The sequence below is a fragment of the Theropithecus gelada genome, chromosome 14 (assembly GCF_003255815.1).
Source record: "Theropithecus gelada isolate Dixy chromosome 14, Tgel_1.0, whole genome shotgun sequence".
Taxonomy (NCBI): Eukaryota; Metazoa; Chordata; class Mammalia; order Primates; family Cercopithecidae; genus Theropithecus; species Theropithecus gelada.
This window is the reverse complement of record NC_037682.1, coordinates 14,167,849-14,190,581: the sequence shown is the minus strand read 5'-3', so window position 1 is coordinate 14,190,581 and position 22,733 is coordinate 14,167,849. Positions and strand designations below refer to the sequence as shown.

The following is a 22,733-nucleotide window of genomic DNA, read 5'->3' as shown; positions in this document are numbered from 1 at the left end:
AATGTTTGGCCATTTCATGTACACATGTATGTACATACGTGGGCATGTTTACGTTAGGCAATTTGAAAAGGAGTACTTGGTATAATATGAAAATACGACATTAAGAAATATACCATTTGTAGGAATAGGGAGTGTGCTATTAAATTAATCAAGAAATCAGAATGATATCCAAAAATATCAGCTACTCTCCCTTTTCCCCCCACCTGAGGTTTAAACGATGATTGGCAGGCATTGTGTTGAGAAGCTGAAAATTTTATTTTCATGAGTCATAGATGTTGAGACTCCAATGAACTTTGCATTTTTATTCTACATAGTGGTTTTCCATGTTTTTACCAGGAATATGGTAGCATCACAGGCATTCACTTTTTTGCATAGATTTAAAATGAACTGGAAAAAATTTCACCCATCCTTTGAAGATGTTTGATAGAAGCTGAACCCACCTCTTCCTTAGTACTGTGTGAAATTGGCTGTGATGTGCTCGTGGTTGAAGGGTATGTAGTCAGCAACCCCTGGAAATAAGCATAGAATAATATGAGGTGACTGTGGTGCATGTAACCATCTCCATCCCCCAAGGGATGCAGTGAGCTAGATGCAGTGAACTCACTAAATATGTTAAAGGAGTAAAATCATCCTAGAGAGAAATAGGCAGTTTGATTATGGAGAGAACATGAAATTGAGATTTAGGGTGTTCTTGTTTCCAGTCTCTGGTACCATTTAATGGAGTAAGTCTTTGGGTATATCTTTTAAGATGCACGAGCCTCTTTTTCCTCACATACAAGATTTTGTTAATAATATTTACTCTGAAGAGTTATTTTCAGAATTAGAAATAATGACTGCTGGGTGCCTGAGACAGTACCTGACACAGAATAATTGTGCAATAAATGGTGGTTATTGCTAAAATGGCTTATTTAGGCCAAAATTAGGGCATTCAAGGGAGAACCTCAGGTTCATTTTTGAAGTTTTTGTAAGATGTAAGAAAGAGCAGTGGGTTGAGAATTTTTGTCTTTCAGGACAGGAAAGATAGATGATGGCAATATCTGTTACCTTTCAGGTAGCCGGGCAACAGAAAGAATGACAGTTTCAGGCCCGCATCTTTTTGTTTCTCAGAGGACTTTACCATTCTTTCTCCAAGGGAAGAAAAGTAATTGGTAGACATGAGAATATGCCTGATTTAAGTTCCTGGGGCAATTACTTTCTTTTTTTAAAAAAATTTTGAGCATTTAAAAATTTTTAAATTTTTGTGGCTACATAATAGGTGTGTACATTTATGGGGTATGTGGGATATTTTGATCCAGACATTTCTTGAGATGAAGGTGATGGGAAAACTAATAATAATGATGATTAATATTTTTGAATACATGCCATGCAAAACACTGTACTTAATCATTCTAAGTATATTATTTCCAATCCTCACAATAACCCAAGAAATGATTAGTGCAATTTCCATTTTAAAGCTGTGCAAACTGGCTCACAGATTTACTACTAATGTACTGCAGCTATTAAATAAGAGAAGGAGCTTCTAACCAAGTCCTCTGTGACTCCAAGATCTTTATTATGTGCTTTGCTGCAATTCCACAAATTCTGACTGGCAAGATTTGTTAAATACATGATAGACTCTAAGAAGAACACCTCCCCCACTGTAATATTGGATAATGAAGCATCTTTACCAACCTATGACCTTGGCTCTACTGTGACTTTGTTTGGCTTTATCTGTCTCTGCATAGTGACAGTTAACATCAGGTTAACTAGGTAACATCATGCTTAGACAAAAACCATACACCAGTGCTCTTTAAATTGGAGAATATTTCAATATGTGTGCAAAAGCTTTAACCAATGTTAAGGTTTGGCTGAAGTCTGAGTTTTATTCTTCCCACTTTCTCCTAATTTTTTCAGGGGAAACATGCACCAACATCCACATACAGGCATTCCTCTCTTTGGAGATTTTTGTAAAAAAGAAGGTGAAGCGTGAATTTTGAGTGAAACTATTGTGCAAAGCACATTTGTACAATAGAGTTACAGAGACTTTGGAAACCTGGGTTTGATTATCCACTTTTACGTTCTAGATGCATGCCTTGTACAAGACCCTTTAATGTCTCTTAAGACTTACTTTCCTTCTCTGTAAAAGGTATTACCACTGCCTACAGAATTAATCTCTTTCTCTAATGATTATATATATAAAATAGATATTTGTATACATATAAGCAATCACTGTCTATAGGATTATTGTATATACACATATGATCTCATAATTATCAATTGATTAAATGAATGAATGAATAAATTAAATGAAAAATAATTAAGGAATGTAGCCTTCAAACTACGGAAGATAACACCTATGCCTTTTCTTCCCTCACCTTCATTCAAAGGTGTTATGCCACTAAGGAACTGCCAGTACGTCTTGTGATTAACATTTTCAGCGATATTGTTGATAGAAGAGACGACAAGGCCCCAAGATGTCATAGTGGTTTCAAATCTTAAAAAAAAAGTTGTCTATGATTAACATCTCACTTTAGGTCAGGGAATAAGGGGTAAGATGAAGGGATGGAGACATTCAATTAATTAATTAGTTAATTAAGTTTTTAGAGACAAGGTGTCACTTTGTTACCCAGGCTAGTGGTGAGATCCTAGCTCATGGCAGCCTCGAAATCCTGGGCTCAAGCAATCCTCCCGCCAGGATAGAGACACTTTAAATGCTTCAGATAAATGCTTCAGACAAATGCTTCAGACATTTTAAATGATATTCTCTTTTGAGCACGATTTTATCTGATAAAGTGATCAGATTATATCAAATGAGAAAATGCTTTAACCAGTTTACTATTGATGGGCATTTAGGTTGATTCCATTTCTTTGCTATTGTGAATCGTGCTGCAATGAACATGGATGGAGGCCATTTATCCTTAGCAAACTAACACAGGAACAGAAAACCAAATACTGCATGTTCTTACTTATAAGTGGGAGCAAAATGATGAGAACACATGAATACACAGAGGTGAACAACACATACTGGGGCCTATCAGAGGGTACGGGTTGGGAGGAGGGAGAGGATCAGGAAAATAACTAATGGGTAGTAGAATTAATACCCGGGTGGTAAAATAATCTGTACAACAAACCCCCATGACACAGTTTACCTATGTAGCAAACCTGCAAATGTACCCAAAACTTAAAATAAAAATTAAGTAAAAACAAAAGAAAATGGGCCAGGTGCGGTGGCTCATGCCTGTAATCCCAGCACTTTGAGAGACTGAGGAGGGCAGACTGCTTGAGCCCAGAAGTTCGAGATCAGCCTTGGCAATATGGTGAAACCCCATCTCTAACAAAAATACAAAAATTAGCCAGTGTCATAACCTGATCTCAAAATAAATAAATAAATAAATTTTAAAAAAGCAAACATGCAAATGACTAATGAATGTGAAAGTACTTCACTTAGAATAAAATGAAATGAAAATGAATGGATTTTGAAAACACCTATTAATAATCAAATTTTAAAAATGTAAATTCCCCCAAATGAGTAAATAATTATATGAGTCATGGAATGAATATCCAAGATTAAATATTTGGAAGCCATGAAAATAATTGTCAATAATTTTCAGTAACACAGGAAACTACTTATGCAATAATGTTAAGTGAAAATATGAGATACAAATTTTACGTGACATATCTCTCTGTCCCATGTATATGATGGATCACATCTATTTGTAATATGCATGGAGAAAAACACCTACAAAAGTTATAAAAATATTAACAGCTGTGATATTGTGTGTGGACTGTAGATGATTTTTCCTTTTTATGCTTTTTCCCTCAAAATTTCTGCTATATGTATTTATTACATTTATAATCAGAAAAAGAAAAATTAGGCAAAATTAAAGCTAAGCTCAGAGAAGTAAAGTACAGTATATTCAGAGGGTTTTAAAATTAAATATTTTTGGGCCAAACACAGTGGCTTATGCCAATAATTCTAGCACTTTGGGAGGCTGAGGTGAGTGGATCACCTGAGGTCAGGAGTTCAAGACCAGCATGGCCAACATGCTGAAACCCCATCTCTACTAAAAATACAAAAATTAGCAGAGTGTGGTGGCGGGTGCCTATAATCCCAGCTACTCAGGAGGCTGAGGCAGGGGAGAATCACTTGAACCCAGGAGGCGAAGTTTGCAGTGAGCCGAGATTGCGCCATTACACTCCAGCCTGGGTGACAAGAGCAAAACTCTGTCTCAAAAAAAAAAAAAAAAAAAAAAAATTAAATGGTTTTGTAGTGCAATTTTTATCCTGACCTGTCTATGGAAGTTAGGGAAGTTATGGAGTCGTGCAGTAAGCAGCAGACACAATGTGCTCAACAGAACCAGGTGGAATAGACCGTCACGTGGTATCACTCAGTTGTCAATTCCTTAGCCTTTGTCAGTGTTCCTTCTTGATATCTTCCTGAAGAATTTGGATCATCTTTTCTTTGAAAATATCTGCTTTTTTCCTTTCCATGACTTGGCATTTTCCTCCTCTCCTCCTATAGCTTAGACTTCTCCATGTTTATTTATTGCTTCCTCTTTTTGCAAACTATAAATATTCCCTAAAAGTTAATTTTCTTATTATTAAGAAAATTAATTTAAAAATTAATTAATTTTTAATTAATTTTGTGATTTGTTTCTGTGATTTATTTCTGTATTTTCCCCTACCCTGACAGGGGCATGGAAAGAACATGAGCATCAGATTCAGTCCAACCTGGGTTCCACTCTCAACTCTTATTAGTTACGTGTTATGTGATCTTAGGAATATTGCTAACTTCTTTGGGCCTAAGGGTTCTATCTGTAAAATGAGAATAACTAAATATGTCTTATGGTTTTGCTGGGTGCATGTATCTGCTACCTACTACATGGATTCTTGACTTTGGTCATCACCTCTAAGAGATGACTGTCCAATTTTTTTCCCTGTCCTGACCTTTTTTCCTAGTACTTCCTCTATACCTCCAAAGCCTTTCTTTCTCCTTCCTTCCTTCTTTCCTTCCTTCCTTTCTTCTTTCCTTCCTTTCTTTTTTTGCTTTTTTTTTTTTTTTTTGAGACAGAATCTCACTCTGTCTCCCAGGCTGGAGTGCAGTGGCACGATCTCGGCTCACTGCAACCTCCACCTACCAGTCTCAAGCAGTTTTCCCGTCTCAGCCTCCTGGGTAGCTGGGACCACAGGCACACACCACCATGCCTGGCTAATTTTTGTATTTTTAGTAGAGACAGGGTTTCGCCATGTTGGCCAGGCTGGTCTCGAACTCCTAACCTCAAGTGATCCACCTGCCTCAGCCTCTTAAAGTGCTGTAATTATAGGCGTGAGCCACTGTGCCTGGACTATACCTCCAAAAGCCTTCTAATGTTCCTATTTCAAATGCCCACCATTAAACATATCTAAGGAATTTAATCCCTTTCTTTGAAAGTTGTTCTTTCTTCTTGACCCTTTAATCAATAGTTTTGAAGCTTCTTTCTCTTGACCTCTATGTCCCATCACTCACAGAGCCTTGGTGTGGGTCTATGTATCCTAGAGGAAGTCATCGTCACTTCACAGCTCCATTATTGGAGTCATGTCCTATGTTTTAGCCTTGTCTCCTATTCTCACAACCTAAGCAACATTTTACAAAGTGGATTTTCTTACTCAAAAACTTGCTAAACAAAGTCCAATCTCCTGAACCTGGTATTTCAAGACTTTTACACTGTCACTCAACCTGGTGTGTCCACCTGGCCTATTCATTGGCCCCAAATTCCTTGCTCAGTCTTATTGCAAATGCTTTGTTTGGCCTCCCCTCCCCTCCCCTCCCTTCCTCTCCCCTCCCGTTCTCTTCCTTTCCTTTTTTGTTTTCAGACAGAGTTTTGCTCTTGTTGTCCAGGCTGGAGTGCAGTGGCGTGATCTTGGCTCACCGCAACCTCCACCTCCCGGGTTCAAGCTATTCTCTTGCCTCAGCCTCCCGAGTAGCTGGGATTACAGGCATGTGCCACTGAGCCCAGCCTGTTCTGGCCATTTCTTTTCCTGGACTTACCTCTTCCCATATCTTCCTAAATAGTACCTATTCTTTGTGGTTCAAAGCTACAAAGTCTCTTTCGCCTGTTCTACTCTGCAACGGACTTTTGAATCTCCTCTGAATTTTTGTTTTTAAAACTTCATCATACATTGACTTGTGTGATTTAAGTTTTCATGAGAGCCTTATCTATTTATTAGATTGTAAGCTGCTCAAGGGGTTATTAAATAAAAATCTGTTACCAAAAGGAAAAAAAATTAAGAAAACAGAGGATGGAGAAAAAATGGGAATTCAGATCAGGCCTGAAGAGAATGATGAATGACACTTGTAACACTCACTTGAACATAGGATTTTTGCGCTGTGCTTCTTCTAGGACAACAAGTAACACTGACCCACTTTTCACACTCACATTGATGGTCTCATTGAAGAGCAGCTCAACCCCCCTCAGCTGGTTATTTATGGTGTATATGACAGTGATGTTAGATGCGGAGGTGGGGCCAGGGCCAGGTTGACTGGGTAGAGTTGGTTGTACCTCATGATCTGTGAAGGGCAAAGAGGCCACATTTGTGAAAAGTTATGGGGTTTGTGTTATAGGTTTAAAATCTCTGTTATTGGCAACTCGTCCCAGAAGACGTTTCAAGAAAGTAGTGAGTTTCATACCATTTAACAAAGTAGTTGGACCACTAGCATGGAGTTCCGGCAAAAACTCCATGGCCACCTTGCTAAGGTTGGGACATCACTGGGAAGCAACCTAAGGGGTTGAGTGAGTGTGGTAGTGTTTGGTAGGATTGGGATCAGTTTGCTTGATTTTGTCTCCACGTTCTGCATTGAGATAGACAAGAAACTTATTAATGTCTTCTTGTCTTAGGAAGTTCATGCAATGCAAGAGAAATGATGCTTTATGTTGTCATTTTATTAAAAAAAAAGAGTTCGAGGAATCCATATCAAACACTAGTAATCTCTGGAGTGGTAAGGTTTTTATGCAAGACCTCCACTTTCTAAATGCATATTTCTGTAATGTTTGAATTTTAAGTGTCTTTCAATTGTATGCATAAACGGATAAAATAAAGATGTTTTTAATTAAAAGGTGGCATGCTAGGTTTCCACTCCATCTCATTGGTGTGTGGCATGCATCGAGCTTTCATAGTTAGATCTTTAAGGCTCAACTTAAACATGAATTCTGTTCTTCTCTGAAGCCACCCAAACAAAATCAATAACTGGTCACGATTTTTCTTGTTTGCATTTGCACTGCATGGGGCTTTAACCTCTATTTCATACTTACTTGGTTGTTCCAAATATTGTAGTTTTTGTTTACACATGCCTTCTGACTTTGCGAAAGGCAGATATGATAAGATATGCATAGTGTTTGATGGTACATGTGTCAAAGGAATAAATGAAGCTATATGTTATTTGATATTTGGGACCCTGGAGCTTCCCCTGCCTCTAGTATCCCACAAAATGCTTTGCACATAGTAGGAGCTGCATAAATATATGCCGAATGAAGTAGATATGGGGCAGAGTTCTGAGTGCAAGAAGGTATGTCTGTGTGCTAGCACACACTCTTAAGGACTGGGAGTCAGATGAGGTCTGTCCACATGGAAATAATGGACATTACAAGCCTATATGCCACTTAACATTGATCCGCATGTCATTTCTGGCATACGCTGCTGCTTTATGACATAAGAAGAGGTGGATGTCTTACCAGGGCTACAAGTGACCTGGGGCACATCTAGGTATGTCTTTCCTTTCAGGGAAGGGAGGATTTGAGCAATGGACATGGGGTTGTGGAATTTCCCCTGCTTAATCTCATCGAGTATCATATCCATAGTCTTCTTGCAGTTCCATTCCTTTTTAGGTGGCTGAGGTGTTACAGAGAGAGCCTGGGAAGGAAGAGAGAAAGAGAGAAAGAAAGGGGAATTAGGCATAGCTGAGAGTTGGCTCTTACATGTCTTAATAGATAAACTTGATCACTAATCATTGTGATCACGTAGTCACCCAGAATGCAAAGGCAGTGCTATGTAAGGTTTGGAACACATTTGTCTTCAATGCTATGTCCCCACCACTTAGCACAGTGTCTGTCAGACAGCAGACACAGAACTGTTCAATGATCAGATCCAGGGAACACTATTAGACAGTCATATTTACGAACGATTCTTGAATGTAGAGTGAGGGTGAGAGCTGGGCTCCAGAGGGAGCTTTAGTCTAGGACAAGCTGGGTTCCAGAGGGAGCTTTAGTCTAGGACAATCTAGCCACATAAATGGAGTAGACCCCTTGTTTTATGTTGTCATGTGCCCTCTTTGGTGGACTTTCCCCTCACTTTGTGCTTGTGTCAGGACTGTCAGAGGCTCCACAACCCTGGCCCAGGACGGACTCATGACCGGGGCTGGGCTGATGGTGGTGCACCATCCCCTTGATGACAGTGATTGGTGGACACATGTACTAATCAGAGTCATTCCCTGACATACAGACGTTGGGAGACCGAATGATTTTTTTTTTTTCCCCTCTGCTAAGATTATTCAACTGGAACCACGCAAGTAAACAGTAAGCTGCTGGTGACCATCTTTCTCAGTCACTTTAAAGAAGCCCTGAAGCAGGAAAGAATGAGGAAAATCAGGGCTGGATGATGACAAAAGAGTGGCCCCTAATATCATGATTTGAGCCCTTTATTCTGGTTATTCCTGAAACCACCTAATTCAGCCCTAGACTTCCCAGTGTATGTGAATAGTAAATCCTCATTTTTTTTTTTTTTTTCTTGAGCTAAAAGGATTTGGGTTTCTGCTGCTTGCAAAATGAGTCTTGAGTAATACACCAAGCCATTCAGCCATTTGCCTGTTTTGCTGCATTATCTATCACATGAATAAAATAGAAATAATAATTTGGGGGAGTCCTTTGAGGTTCCAAGGGGCTAATATATAAAAGCATTTCGTGATGTGTGATGTGGAAGCTGTCATTCCCACCTCCCTTCCTTTACGGTGCTGATTATGGCCACCAGAGCATGTGAATAGGCTGAGATTGTTGATGACAGAATATTTTAGATTAGGAAAATGTTATATATTAGACACCTATTGATTTCAGATTTCTGGATGCCTAAGTAAACTCCAGATAGAGGCAGTAAAAAGCGTAGGGAAAGATTATATATTCTTTTTTTTTTTTTTTTTTTTTTTGAGACGGAGTCTTGCTCTGTCACCCAGGCTGGAGTGCAGTGGCGTGATCTCAGCTCACTGCAAGCTCCGCCTCCCGGGTTCACGCCATTCTCCTGCCTCAGCCTCCCGGGTAGCTGGGACTACAGGCGCCCGCCGCCACGCCCGGCTAAGTTTTTGTATTTTTAGTAGAGACGGGGTTTCACCGTGTTAGCCAGGATGGTCTCGATCTCCTGACCTCGTGATCCGCCCGTCTCGGCCTCCCAAAGTGCTGGGATTACAGGCTTGAGCCACCGCGCCCGGCCAAGATTATATATTCTGATAAGAAATCCACATGGCTTGTGGTATTTGGATATATACACGGTCCTGCCTTTTGATAGGAAAAGCTTTAATTCCCAGGTCCAGCTTATCAGAGTGTACTTAGCAAGTGATAAAATCCAAACAGAATTCACAAACCAAGTTAGCAAAAGTAAACACTTCCCCGTCTGGTGCTAAATTGAAGCAAGGTTATTTTTAGTGAGTCACACACATACACACACAAATCCCCAAACCATCTTTTATATCTCTTCCAGACTGCCTTTTCCTTTCCAAAAAGCTTCTAGACCAGAGCACTAGAAATGCTCTTGTAAAATTCAGCCATGGAAAAAACAGGGTTTTTTGTTCTATGACAAAGTCTCCTTGACCGTGACATATAAGTGAGCTTTATTTTAATTAGTCACTTCTATACGTGGTCCTTTGAAGTGCAAATTTTGTTTTTGCTCTTAGGTTTAACATGAACCAATTCTTAGGTTGCTTATATCCTTTTCTAATTTTTAATGTATGAAATCTCAATACTAGTCTCTGTTGTTTTCCCCAGGAGACAATTTCTTTCTAATAGTCCACAACTGTGTTAGGTTTAGGGCTGGCATCATCATGCCATGATTCTGCCTTTCCTGGGCTTTCTGAGTGGAAGAGTCCCTAGTCCTATTAATCCCCATAGGACATTTTGAGACATTGGAGCTCAGAGTTCTTGGTTGGGGTTAGAGGATTCAGCCACAGATGGCCGCTAGTTTTTGATTCGAGTTGGTTACTTCTGCCCACTATCGTTGGTGCATCTGTCTTCTGTAGAGGCTGCTGCCCTAATCAACTAGGGTAGGGTGGGTTGTTGGATTTGGAACTATTAACACTAAGAACATCTTACAGAATCCAAGCCTGGGAATGTATATGCTATTAAAGCATAGAATTGAGTATGGACTTGGCTGCCAGATAGATCTGCTTTACCATTTACTATGGGTTTTTGTGAGGCTGGGTCAATGTTAGGTTATTTTCCTTAATCACTTTGAGTATAAACTTGCTATTTTTAGATCAAGGTAAAACACTGGGCCGGGCGCGGTGGCTCACGCCTGTAATCCCAGCACTTTGGGAGGCTGAGGCGAGCAGATCACGAGGTCAGGAGATCGAGACCATCCTGGTTAACACGGTGAAACCCTGTCTCTACTAAAAATACAAAAAATTAGCCAGGCGTGGTGGCGGGCGCCTATAGTCCCAGCTACTCAGGAGGCTGAGGCAGGAGAATGGCGTGAACCCGGGAGGTGGAGCTTGCAGTGAGCCGAGATCACGCCACTGTACTCCAGCCTGGGTGACAGTGCGAGACTCCTTCTCAAAAAAATAAAATAAAATAAAATAAAAAATAAAAATGAAAATAAAAATAAAAAAATAAAAAAAATAAAAAAACACTTAAAAAGAACACTTGGCTGGTAAGACTGCATCAGAAAATTCTATATTTTTAGAGTGCATGCTTTAATATTCTTATTATTTATACATCAAAATTGCAATAGTCTATAATTATTACAAAAAACTGATCATTACTACTAATAAATTAATATATTTCTTGATTTATTTGTTTCATTTTTTTCCCCAAGGAAGAGAAATGAGTTCATATAGATTTGTTTTCACACTTAACATAAGAGGTAGGGAGGAATTAACACTTACCTGCATTTTACCGGTAGAGAAACTGAGGCCCAGGTACCACAGAGAATATATCTCAGGTCATACTAGCTGGATTTTCACAGAGATGTTAGTAGAAGCCTGGCTTCTTGATTCTGCAATCCAGGCTTATTGGCAGGAACCCAACCAAGAACATCCAGCACATGTTTACCTGCATGGCGAGGCCAGTACTATAGATGTCTCCAATGATACCATTATCTTTGATCTTCGTACTGATATTCTCCACAATAGCCTTTAGTACCTGACCAAACAGGGCTCTGTAACCTTCCTCTGAACCTACAGGGATCTTGTTGTACATGCAGGTCAGAGCCAACGTTGCCATTGCTCCTGTGTCTGTGAATCACAGAGGGGATAAGATCACCATAGTCACCATCACAGCAATATGAACAGCTAGCATTTATTGTGTGCTTATTGTATTCTGGCTCCATGATTTCATTTGCTCCTCAGAACAACCTGTGAAATAGTACCTGTAATCATCTCCCTTTAAGAGACAAAAAATAGAGGCTCAGAAAAATTAATTGCCCAAGGCCACACAGTCAGTAAGTACAAGGCCAAGATCTTAACCCAGATCCATACAACTCAACAGCTCGTGCTTATAATTAATATAGACAGGCAGTACGTTCAATCATACAGCTCTTGTGCCAGAAAAGACAGATGCAGTCTCTGTTTTAAACTCCTTTAGCATTTGTTGTTTATATATCTCTTTTACAATCTTGATGCTCTCTTTTATTTCTATATTTTGTTACTGTGCTCTGTGAACTCTTAGATGGTGGGAATTTTGCATCCACCAAAGCATCCCACAAAGGGACTTTTTCTTGTTTGCATGCAATAAACACGTGGAACAAATGAGCAAGTTCTGGGATGGCAAGACTAGAAGAAATAAAAGACTTGCCAGATATCATCTTTTATTTCATTGATCTTCCCCTCCTCACCTTAATCTCCATTTGGAAGTTGCATAACTTCATTAAGGATGATAGTGTTATTGACAACCAGAAGGAAATAAGTCCATACTTTTGGAGGCAGAGATGCCCCAGAAATGTGTGAGGTCCCGGATGTGAAAGGGAGACCAGTCTGTTCTTGACCCCCAGGGAGGATCCTAGAGCAATGGTTCACCTGTTTGTCTGACAGGAACTGAAACAAGAGAGGCTGCTGATGGGGTGCGTGTAAGGGAGTGAAAACCTGAGACAATACTATTGCTTAGAGAGTTGGCAGAGGAGAAGAGGTGACCATGAATGCGGGCTATGACAGTGGCCCCCACAGAGAAGGATCATTATCCATAGAAGGAGACAGAAGGAGGACATGATGTCGTAGAGGGAAAAGCGTCTACTCACAAGCAGCCATATGCTTGCAGAAGAAAGACGCAAGGTGGTCCCCAAGTTTCCATGAAGGGAAACATCGTGAGTTAGGGTTCCGAGAGTAGCTGTTTAATGGAGAGAGGATATTTGCATGTACTGAGGAGAAGCATCGAAAAGAATGGAGTGTGAGAGCATCAGTAGTGATTAAAGAGGAGATGCAGAGGAGAAGTGAAGCAAGACATTAGTATTTAATTTGGGAAGAACTTCTGACTTGAATGACATGACTATTGTTCCCAGCGGAGATTCTGTAGCTGCCAGACATATCAAGTATTAGCTAGTGTCCTTGTTTCTACATAATGCTCCCTTGCCTTCCTTCATGTACTCCTCAATTCACCTGCCCAACAAACTTCTGGTAAGTATCTCCCATCCACAGGCACATTCACGTCCTTAGCTCCTCCTCCATGGAATGCTCTCCTTTTCCACTTCCCTGTGCCAGCTCCACCATTCAGTGCACAATGCCTCTGATGTTCCCAGCTCAGGGTACTGGTGACCTACTCACCTACATTGAAGGGAGAGGAGTTGGCCAGCAAGGTCTTGGCAAAGCGGACGGCTATTGGCAAGGTCGCCTCAGAGTTCTTCTGGCACAGTGCCAAGATCGCTAGACTGGGCCCATAGAAGGCTGATGCTTCAGCATTGGGGCCTCCAAAAGGGACAGAGAACCTTCATCAGACTCACACTCAACACAATGAGGACATTTGCAAACAAGGAAAAGCCAAGCCTTTGAAGAGGAAATTGCTAGAAAACCTGCCCCCAAAGAGAGACACAGCATAGGCAAAGAGCAACTACAGTGTTTATCAAAAGAATGTCATCAGGCATCTGCAAAGAATAAAAGGGATGACTCTGTCTTCAGACAGGTGATGACTCAACAAGCTTGTGTCCTTGGGATCATGACCTTTTCTAGTTCATTTTGGATTGGAAATGAATCTTTCCATTGTGTGATTATCAGAAGGACCAGAGTGAAGGATACATTGTGTCTCTTCCCTAACTTTCCTTTCTCTTCACCCCCACCCTTTTCCTGTCTGGGTTTAAAGTTCTTGGGAAAAACCATGTGCCTGACTTTCTTCTCCCTTCCAGTGAGGTCTTACTGGAAGGTGCCCAATTCTCCATTTGTCTTTGTAGAATGGATACTTTATCCCCAGGGTCTCGGCAGGAGGAGGTGAGGGCCATGATGGTGAGGCCAAGCTGCCCAATGGTTAGATCTGCAGAGAAGAGAACACAACAGTTAGACCGAGGCATCCTCAGGGGACAGCTCTCCAGGAGCCAGTGATGAGGTCTCTGCTTTTTATCCAGAGCATTTTGCCTTTTTAATAATACGAGCAGTTTTTTGATCTGTCTTTCCAAAGAAAAAAATATGGAAGAATACATAAGGGAATATTTAATATAGTGGCCTCTGTGTAACTTGATGACTCTAGTATTTGCTATTTGAGAATCCCTGGTGTTTGATTGGAAAAGCAGCAAAATACTCATCTAGATTTATATACAGAAATTTGCAGTTACAAAATAATTTAAAATTTATCTACCTTGAGCCTCCACGCAACTCCTGGGAGATAGGCAGAACAGATTTTATCATTATTATCATTGCCATTAGCAGTAGTAGGGTTATTGCTATTAGAATCATCTGGAAGGTGAGGCTGAGCAATATCCAGTGACTTGTCTCAGATCCCAGAGTTATGAAGTGGCAGAGCTGGAACTGGAAGGCTGCTCTTTCGACATCTAGTCCAGAGCTCTCTCTGCTTTACTGACCTCCTCCATGAATGCTCTGACTTCACATGTGTTTCTTTCCAGGTACCTTCCAGGTATGTAGGGAAAGGTGTTTGGGTGGTTTATGTACAATCAGAGGCCGCAGTGGGGTGGGAAGGACACTGAGTTGGGATCTGGAGGTGGTGTGATGTGTGAGATTCAGGGAGAGTGCGAGCGGCTCAGATGTCTCACCATTGGTGTCGCTGGACATGAGCTGGTAAGTCAGGAGTTTCTGGGCCTTCAAATTGTAGGCTCCAGCCAGATTCATGGCAATCAGGATGCTGGGGTTTGGGTAGGCTGATGAAGTCACCGAGTTCTCCATGAGTACTTGTATGCCATTGACCAAGGGCTCCTGGGCTGAGGGAACCGCTGAGAAGAGGAAAGCCATTTACTCACCTTCTAACCCTCATTCCTTCTCAAAAACATTATTCCTGTGTCTTTGATGCTTTTTTTTTTTTTTTAGACAGTTTCTCTCTTGTCGCCCAGGCTAGAGTGCAATGGTGTGATCTCGGCTCACTGCAACCTCCACCTCCCAGATTCAAGTGTTTCTCCTGCCTCAGCTTCCCGAGTAGCTGGGATTACAGGTGCGCACCATCATGCCTGGCTAATTTTTGTATTTTTAGTAGAGACAGGGTTTCACCATGTTGACCAGGGTGGTCTCAAACTTCTGACCTCAGGTAATCCACCCTTCTTGGCCTCCCAAAGTGCTGGGATTACAGGCGTGAACCACCTCGCCTGGCCGTCTTTGGTGCCTTTTAAGCGAATACTTGGTTAGCACTGGTATCCTAAGTGACTAAAGAGAAATGGAGAAAATGGTGAGATTTTACTTTTGAGGACAATTAGTTTCTCCATCTTCTCAAATAATCCATATCCTTAAGAAAGTGATTTTTAAATTTAGTAACTTCAAGCAATATGGCTCATGACATTTCTCATAGTTTCTATCACTTTCCTGGAAATCACTGATTTCCTTGCATTCGTTTTTTTCCTCACTCTTTCATGAAGAATATTAAATATTTGGAATATAATTTATCCTTACTGAGTACCAAAATCTCTTACTAGTATGTAGTGGTGTCTGGTCACAATAGCCACTGAATGTCTGTCTTTGTACCATCAACCATTATTCCTGCAGTAGTACTTTCATCTCTATTATTTTTATTTATTTATTTTTTGAGACAGGGTGTTGCTGTGTCATCTAGGCTGGAGTGCAGTGGTGTGATCATAGCTCACTGTAGCCTCAACCTCCTTGGCTTAAGCAATTCTCCTACCTCAGCTTTCTGAGTAGTTGGGACCACAGGTGCATGCTACTATGCCCAGCTAATTTTTTTTTAAGATTTTTTTTTTTTTTTTTGGTAGAGATTGAGTCTCACCATGTTGCCCAGGCTTGTCTTGAACTCTTGGGCTCAAGCAATCCTCCTGCCTCAGTCTCCCAAAGTGCTGGGATTACAGGTGTGAGCCACTGTACCTGGCCCCATCTCTCTTAATCAAAAACGTATAGACTTGCCTCTCAAAGAACTTATGCTATTAAGTCAGGAAAGATGAACAGCACACAATCACACTTGGACTTACCCATTTTGGAATTCCTATAGTGATTGCTATTTTCAACCACTTTCTCCTCAGCAGAGCTCAGTGTCAGAGGTCACAGCCCCTCCCCAGGGCAACTGCTTCCCTGACCTCCTTGGAAAAACATCATACTCACAGCATGAACTCCGGGACTGGGTACTAGTCCCAGCTGTAGCCCAGAGAAGGCTCAGGAGGTAGAGGGCAAACCAGGCCATCTCATTCTCCTGTCCACGTCTGTCATCCACAGGTACTGCGATTTGCGAGTGGAATATTTCTTTACCTTCTCTTATATGTGCTTCCCTTTGTTAAATAATCTGCTCCCCAACCCAGCCTCTCCTAACTGCCCCTGTGCTGACCTCTCCTTTCCTGATACAAGTAAGTAAATTTTCATCAGCTTATCTAAGTTTACCGACTATAGACCCTCCAAGGTGTCTGAAGGTGACTTCTAGGTTACACAGTCATATGAGAAACCTGGGGTTGGGTATGCAGTGAAGGCAGTGTTGAGAAAATGTCCTTTACCAAAGTCCTGGGTCAGACATCAGGAAGTTTGGATAATGTGCTAGTATCAACAAGACTTCTTCTAGCCCTTATTGTATCCAATCAGTCATCAGGCTGCTTTTTAGTAACTACTTTACTGGGATTTAGGTCATTTATAGACATCAGCTCATTTTATGATCCTGGGCACCTGCTTTACAACACGCCCTTTTAGGCTCTCAGGCAGGCATCTGCCAGGTGACATCTGGCTTTATGAAATTAATGATGTCTACCTGGACCTGGATTCTAGCCTAGACTCTTTGAAGTTGTTTGACTTTAGGGAAGAAATGGACCTCGGTTTCCCAGAAATGGTTTTGTTTGAGTTCTCTTTCCTTATCTGGAGATAAGAGCCGTCTCAAACACTCAAAGCTTTCAGATATTATCTTTTAAAGTAAGTAATTAGAAAATGTGAGATCCATTAAGTATACATATTTCAGATGTGTAGCTATATTATAATGCAAATTATACTTCTTTATAAGAGGGAACTGAAAATAATATCTTGAAATTATAAAGAAAGGAGCCTTTTTTTTTTTTTTCCCCTGGATGTAAAGTAGCTCATTTTAAGGGGGAAATTCTGCAGTGGCGCCCATCTTAGCATAAAAGTCAAAGCCCTTGTCATGACCTACAAGGCGGTAGAAGATCTGGCTTCTGGTTTCCTTTCTGACCTCAGCTCCAGGCGTTTTCTCCTTTGCTCACACTGCTCCCATCACACAGAACTTCTTGTGTCCCTTGAACACATCAGCTACCTTTGCACGTGGTGTCCCCTCAGCCCAGGACCCCTCTTCTTTTTTTTTTTTTTTTTTAGGCTTGAGACGGAGTCTCGCTCTGTCACCCAGGCTGGAGTGCAGTGGCGCCATCTCAGCTCACTGCAAGCTCCGCCTCCCGGGTTCACGCCATTCTCCTGCCTCAGCCTCCCGAGTAGCTGGGACTACAGGCGCCCGCCACCTCGCCCGGCTAGTTTTTTGTATTTTTCAGTAGAGACGGGGTTTCACCGTGTTAGCCAGGATGGTCTTGATCTCCTGACCTCGTGATCCGCCCGTCTCGGCCTCCCAAAGTGCTGGGATTACAGGCTTGAGCCACCGTGCCCGGCCCCCTCTTCTTTTAAATAGCCTCGTGGTGGCTTCCTTACATCCTTCATGTCTCTGCTCAGAGCTAAGCTTTTAGAGAGGCCTTCTCAGGACATCCTACATAAGATCCTGCATCCTCCCCTCCACTGACACCCATCATGCCCCTCGCCTGCTGTAACTCATCGCCCGCTGTCGCACTATGTGTGTGGTTGTTTATCGTTTGTTTATCTCCCTACTAGAATGTCTGCTCCACGAGGGAGGGGCTTTGTCTCTGGCTCACTGCTCTGTCCTTAGCCCTTACAACACAAACTAGCTCACAGCAGAAACAAAATATTTTTTGAATGAGTGAATTAATGAGCAAATGTAAGACGTGGGTAATAAAGCAGTTTTATTCCCCCTTGGGAAACATGGTGAGTTTTGTGAGATGAGGTACGTATTGGGGTATGCTGGACAACTTCTAACATGTCCCCTGTGTTCACCTCCTGGTATTCATGCTTTGTGTAGTCCTCTTCCCTAGAGTGTGGGCTGGCCTGGGGCCACATTCTATTATAATGAATATAATGCGGCAAAGGTGATGGGATGTGTTTGTGAACGACCGATTTCCCTCTTGCTTGCCTTCTCTCTCTGGCCCTTCCTGTTCTCATGAAGGCAGCTGCCAAGTGTGAGCTGCCTTATGGAGAAGCCCACGTATGGCCCCTGAAAGCAGCCTCCCGCCGATGTCCAGGGAGGAAAGAATCCTTCCCCAGTGAGCTTTGCGATGAAGGCAGCCCCAGCTGACATCTTTTTATTTTTATTTTTTTTTACAATTGACATAATTGCTTTATTCAGTCCTTTTTGTTATTAATCTCCAGCTGACATCTTGATTGCAGCCCTGGGAGAGACCCTCCTAAGCCAGAGGACCCAGGTAAACCCTCCCTGGATTCTTGACCCATGGAAACTGTGGGATAATAAAGTTGTCTTAGGCCCCTAAGTTTTAGAGTAACTTGTTATGTAGCAATATATATCCAATACATGGTATATGGTGGAAGACAAGGCTGGAAAGACAGTTTGCATCTACTTGGTGGAGAGCCTTGCATGCTGTGTAAAGGAGTAGGAGGCAGAATAATGCCACTGCCCGGACACCACCAAATGCCCATGCCCTAATCCCTGGAACCTGTGAACATGTTACGTGGGTTATATGGCCAGGAAGAATTAAAGATGCACATGGAATTAAGGTGGCTAATGAGCTGACTTTAAGAGAGGAAGATTAGCTTGGATCATCTGGTTGGGCCCAGTGTCATCACAGAGGTCCTTGTTAGTGGCAGAGGAGGGCAAGAGCATTAGAGTCAGAAAAGCAAATGTGATGTTGGAGGCAGAAGTCAGAATGATGCAATTGCTGGCTGTGAAGGTGGACAGGGGCCATGAGCCATGCAACATGGGCAGCCTCCAGAAGCTGGAAAAGGCAAGGAAACGGATTCTTCTTTACAAGCTCTGTTACTAGAGCAGCCCTAAGGAAATAGCTGGGAAGGCTCCTTATTTTCTTAAACGGTTGTTTCCCCTTAGCCTTTTTATCTATAGGGGCCACTGCTTAAAGAGTTCCAGATCGCCCAGGATGCTGCAGGAGCTCCATGATCCCTTGCCAAATACCAGTGGAAGATAAGACCTGCACAAGACTGGTGCAAACCAGGACCAGTAACCCCTAGTTACTTTTAGATCATTAACATATCATTATAATACTAGATTCTTATCCCTTAAAAGAGAATTGCTGCCATTTTGTGTACACGGGAGGTTATGAAGAAGTATGCCTGGGGACTGCGCCTGTGTGTTTGGAACTCCACCCTCGGCCTGCTTACATACCTCCCTGCCCTGTGTCTAACTCTTGAAAATTCCCCTGCTTCCCATTGCTTAAGGAGAAGGTGCCTTTAGAGCGAGAGCTCCCCTTCTCCATTCCCTGACTGGTGAATACAGCCTGATTGCGTTTGTCCAATTGCATGTTCCTTCTTTGTGACCCGAAGTAGGGAAAGAACTTGCTTTACTGGTGCCACCTCTAGGAGCACAGCTCTTTCCATACCTTGATTTTAGCCCGGTGAGACTCTGGCCTCCAGAACTGTGAGATGATACATTTGTCTTAAGTAACAAAATTTGTGGTAATCTGTTGCAGCAACAATAAGAATCTAATGCAGGATTATGAGTCCAGTATAGTGCTGACTTTGGGTTCCAGAGCCTGCTCCTGATCCTCCTGAGATGATCCACACACCCTTGGCCTGCCAGCCCTTTAACCACTCACTTCCTTGTATTATAAATTACCATTTACAACCAGGGCTGCTGCAAGACTGATCATGACACCATTGTTGCAGTTAGTAAATGATTCCCAGAACAGGAACCACACCGGCCATACATTTCTTAACAGGGACATTTTGACAGTCCTTGGTTAACTATTGACTGGGATTTCACTTATTTCCTTGTTTCTCCTGTGCCTAATATTTTGGTATCAAAGCACCTAGACTCTCCTTGGACATGAGTAAGGTTTATATGTGGTGATTATTCTTTGCTGTGGCAGCAAAAGGAAGTTTCTCTCTTCAGACTCAGTTCAGGTTTTGTAATACTCTCAAGCTGTAGGAGCTTCTTGTAAGGCAAATGTGGCCAGTTAGATTTCTTACTTTTATTTTTATTTTTTTCTGAGATGGAGTCTGGCTCTGTTGCCCAGGCTGGGGTACAATGGTGTGATCTCAGCTCACTGCAACCTCCGCCTCCCGGGTTCAAGTGATTCTCCTGCCTCAGCCTCCTGAATAGCTGGGATTACAATTGCCTGCCACCATGGCCGGCTAATTTTTGTATTTTTAGTAGAGACGGGGTTTCACCATATTAGCCAGGCTGGTCTCAAACTCTTAACCTCAGGTGATCGGCTCGCCTTGGCCTCCCAAAGTGCTGGGATTACAGGCATGAGCCACCGTGCCTGTCCTCAGAACTAGGTTTCACGGGCCAATGTTAGTGGAAACCTAAGGGAGTGTTATTTCATGTCTGCTTCTGAGATTAAAGGCATTTATATCAGACAGCAATATTACTACATTATACTTTAAGACCTCTGGCTGAGAGAAACTCAGCAGTCTCTGTTAGAAATAAAGGCTAGTCGTGCTATTTATGGACAGTAATACCAATTCTGACATTTTGCATGTTTCTTACCTTAAACCAGTATCCTTCAATTTCACATAGCTTGTATAGGCTACAAACAGATCTGACCACTAACAGCACCAGGGATCCTGGAAGGGTAACATGCCTCCCAGCTTCTCTAACTTAGCTTTATTATTATTATTATTATTATTATGTTTTTTAATTTTTGTGGGTACACGGTAAGTGTATATATTTTCCAACTTAGCTTTAAAGATAAGACACAGACCCAAGGAATAGAATCCATTTCTGTTCATTCATGAGGGTCATGTATTACACCTAGGTAATGAAGACCAGGGCAGAGTTGAACCTGAGCACTGAGTATCAATAGCAGAAAGCAGTTTGTTGGAAGAGGGTTCAATCTGACTGTGAAGCAGTGTCAGTGATGGAGGAGAGGAAGCTAGGATAATCATGAAGAAACACCGGAGTAATAAGGAAGACATTGTTAAAGTAATTCAACTGGCCGGGTGCGGTGGCTCACGCCTGTAATCCTAGCACTTTGGGAGGCCAAGGCGGGTGGATCACCTGAGGTTAAGAGTTCGAGACCAGCCTGGCCAACATGGAGAAACCTGTCTCTTCTAAAAATACAAAATTAGCTGGGCATGGTGGTGCATGTAATCCCAGCTACTCAGGAGGCTGAGGCAGGAGAATCACTTGAACCCAGAAGGTGGAGGTTGTGGTGAGCCGAGACCACACTATTGCACTCCAGCCTGGGCAACAAGAGCAAAACCACATCTCAAAAAAAAACAAAAATAGTAATAATTCAACTAATTCTACCTGAAGGCATTTTTCTTTTAAAAAGTACTTTATTTTAAACTTTTACTTTAAGTTCAGGTATACATGTTCAGGTTTGTTATATAGATAAGCCCATGACATGGCGGTTTGTTTTACAGATTATTTCATCACCCAGGCATTAAGCCTAGTACCCATTAGTTATTTTTCCTGATCCTCTCACTCTCCCCACCCTCCACCCTCTCATAGACCCCAGTGTGTGTTGTTCCCCTCTATGTATCCATGTGTTCTCATCATTTATTTCCCACTTATAAGAGAGAATATGCAGTATTTGATTTTCTATTCCTGTGTTAGTTTGCTAAGGATAATGTCCTCTGGCTCCATCCATGTTCCTGCAAAGGATATGATCTCATTTTTTATGACTGCATAGTATTCCATAGTGTATATGTACTGTATTTTCTTTAAAAATCAATCATCGATGGACATTTAGGTTGATTCCATATTTTTGCTATTGTGAATAGTGCTGCAATGCACACACACACGGTTTATATTAGATTTAGATGTAGAATGATTTCTGTTCCTTTGGGTATATACCCAGTAATGAGATTGCTGGGTTGAATGGTAGTTCTGTTTTTAGCTCTTTGAGCAATCTCCACACTGCTTTCCCCAGTGGTTGAACTAATTTACACTCCTACCAACAGCATATGTGTTTCTTTTTCTCCGTAACCTCGCCAGCATTTTCTGACTTTTTTTTCTTCTAATTTCTTTTTTTAAAAATTTTTTAAAATTTTTATTTTTTATTATACTTTAAGTTCTAGGGTACATGTGCACAACGTGCAGATTTGTTACATATGTATACATGAGCCATGTTGGTGTGCTGCACCCATTAACTCGTCATTTACATTAGGTATGTCTCCTAATGCTATCCCTCCCCCCTCCCCCCTCCTCACAATAGGACCCGGTGTGTGATGCTCCCCTTCCTGTGTCCAAGTGTTCTCATTGTTCAATTCCCACCTATGAGTGAGAACATGTGGTATTTGGTTTTCTGTTCTTGCGATAGTTTGCTGAGAATGATGGTTTCCAGCTGCATCCATGTCCCTACAAAGGACACAAACTCATCCTTTTTTATGGCTGCATGGTATTCCATGGTGTATATGTGCCACGTTTTCTTAATCCAGTCTGCATTTTCTGACTTTTTAATAGTAACCATTGTGACTGGTGTGGCATGGTGTCTCATTGTGGTTTTTATTTGCAGGAAATTACTTTAAATGGGTTACTTTACACTTTACATAAAGTACCTTTTGCCCTTTGGCATCTGAAATGTCCTTCTGGTTTCTGACTGTACTGCATGTAGCCCCAGTACTCAGTATAAGTACAAGCTCGTGCTGCCTTGATATGATTCAGCTTTTTTCCTTTAAGATGTGACTTCTTAGCATGACAAAAATTGATTAGAAAAATAAAAAAAGGAAAAAAGTGAATTCTGTG

The 22,733-nt window shown here is 41.6% G+C and overlaps 1 protein-coding gene across 2 annotated transcripts; it reads right to left on the bottom strand.

The window, feature by feature from the left end:
* Nucleotides 1-236: 236 nt before the first annotated feature.
* On the bottom strand, nucleotides 237-16,045 carry GIF (gastric intrinsic factor). 2 transcript variants are annotated; one of them, XM_025357186.1, is made up of 9 exons: nucleotides 15,905-16,045; nucleotides 14,401-14,577; nucleotides 13,554-13,667; nucleotides 12,968-13,108; nucleotides 11,265-11,446; nucleotides 7,689-7,866; nucleotides 6,325-6,526; nucleotides 2,355-2,473; nucleotides 237-509 (listed from the first exon to the last, which is right to left on the bottom strand). In XM_025357186.1, exons 1-9 carry the CDS (start codon nucleotides 15,981-15,983, stop codon nucleotides 448-450), a joined length of 1,254 nt encoding a protein of 417 aa, XP_025212971.1. In that variant the 5' UTR covers nucleotides 15,984-16,045; the 3' UTR covers nucleotides 237-447. The 2 variants fall into 2 exon arrangements, with proteins under 2 accessions (XP_025212971.1, XP_025212972.1); XM_025357187.1 differs by having other exon boundaries at nucleotides 15,775-16,029.
* Between the last annotated feature and the right edge of the window lie 6,688 nt (nucleotides 16,046-22,733).

What these genes read in the sequence shown, in the direction of transcription:
- GIF (XM_025357186.1), bottom strand. Translation starts at nt 15,983, where the DNA reads ATGGCCTGGTTTGCCCTCTACCTCCTGAGCCTTCTCTGGGCTACAGCT. An exon ending in CTCCTCTCCCTTCAATGTAG is followed by an intron (nt 11,447 to 12,967) that starts GTGAGTAGGTCA and finishes TGTGATTCACAG; the next exon opens with ACACAGGAGCAATGGCAACG. An exon ending in CGCAAAAATCCTATGTTCAA is followed by an intron (nt 2,474 to 6,324) that starts GTGAGTGTTACA and finishes TTTTTTTTTAAG; the next exon opens with ATTTGAAACCACTATGACAT.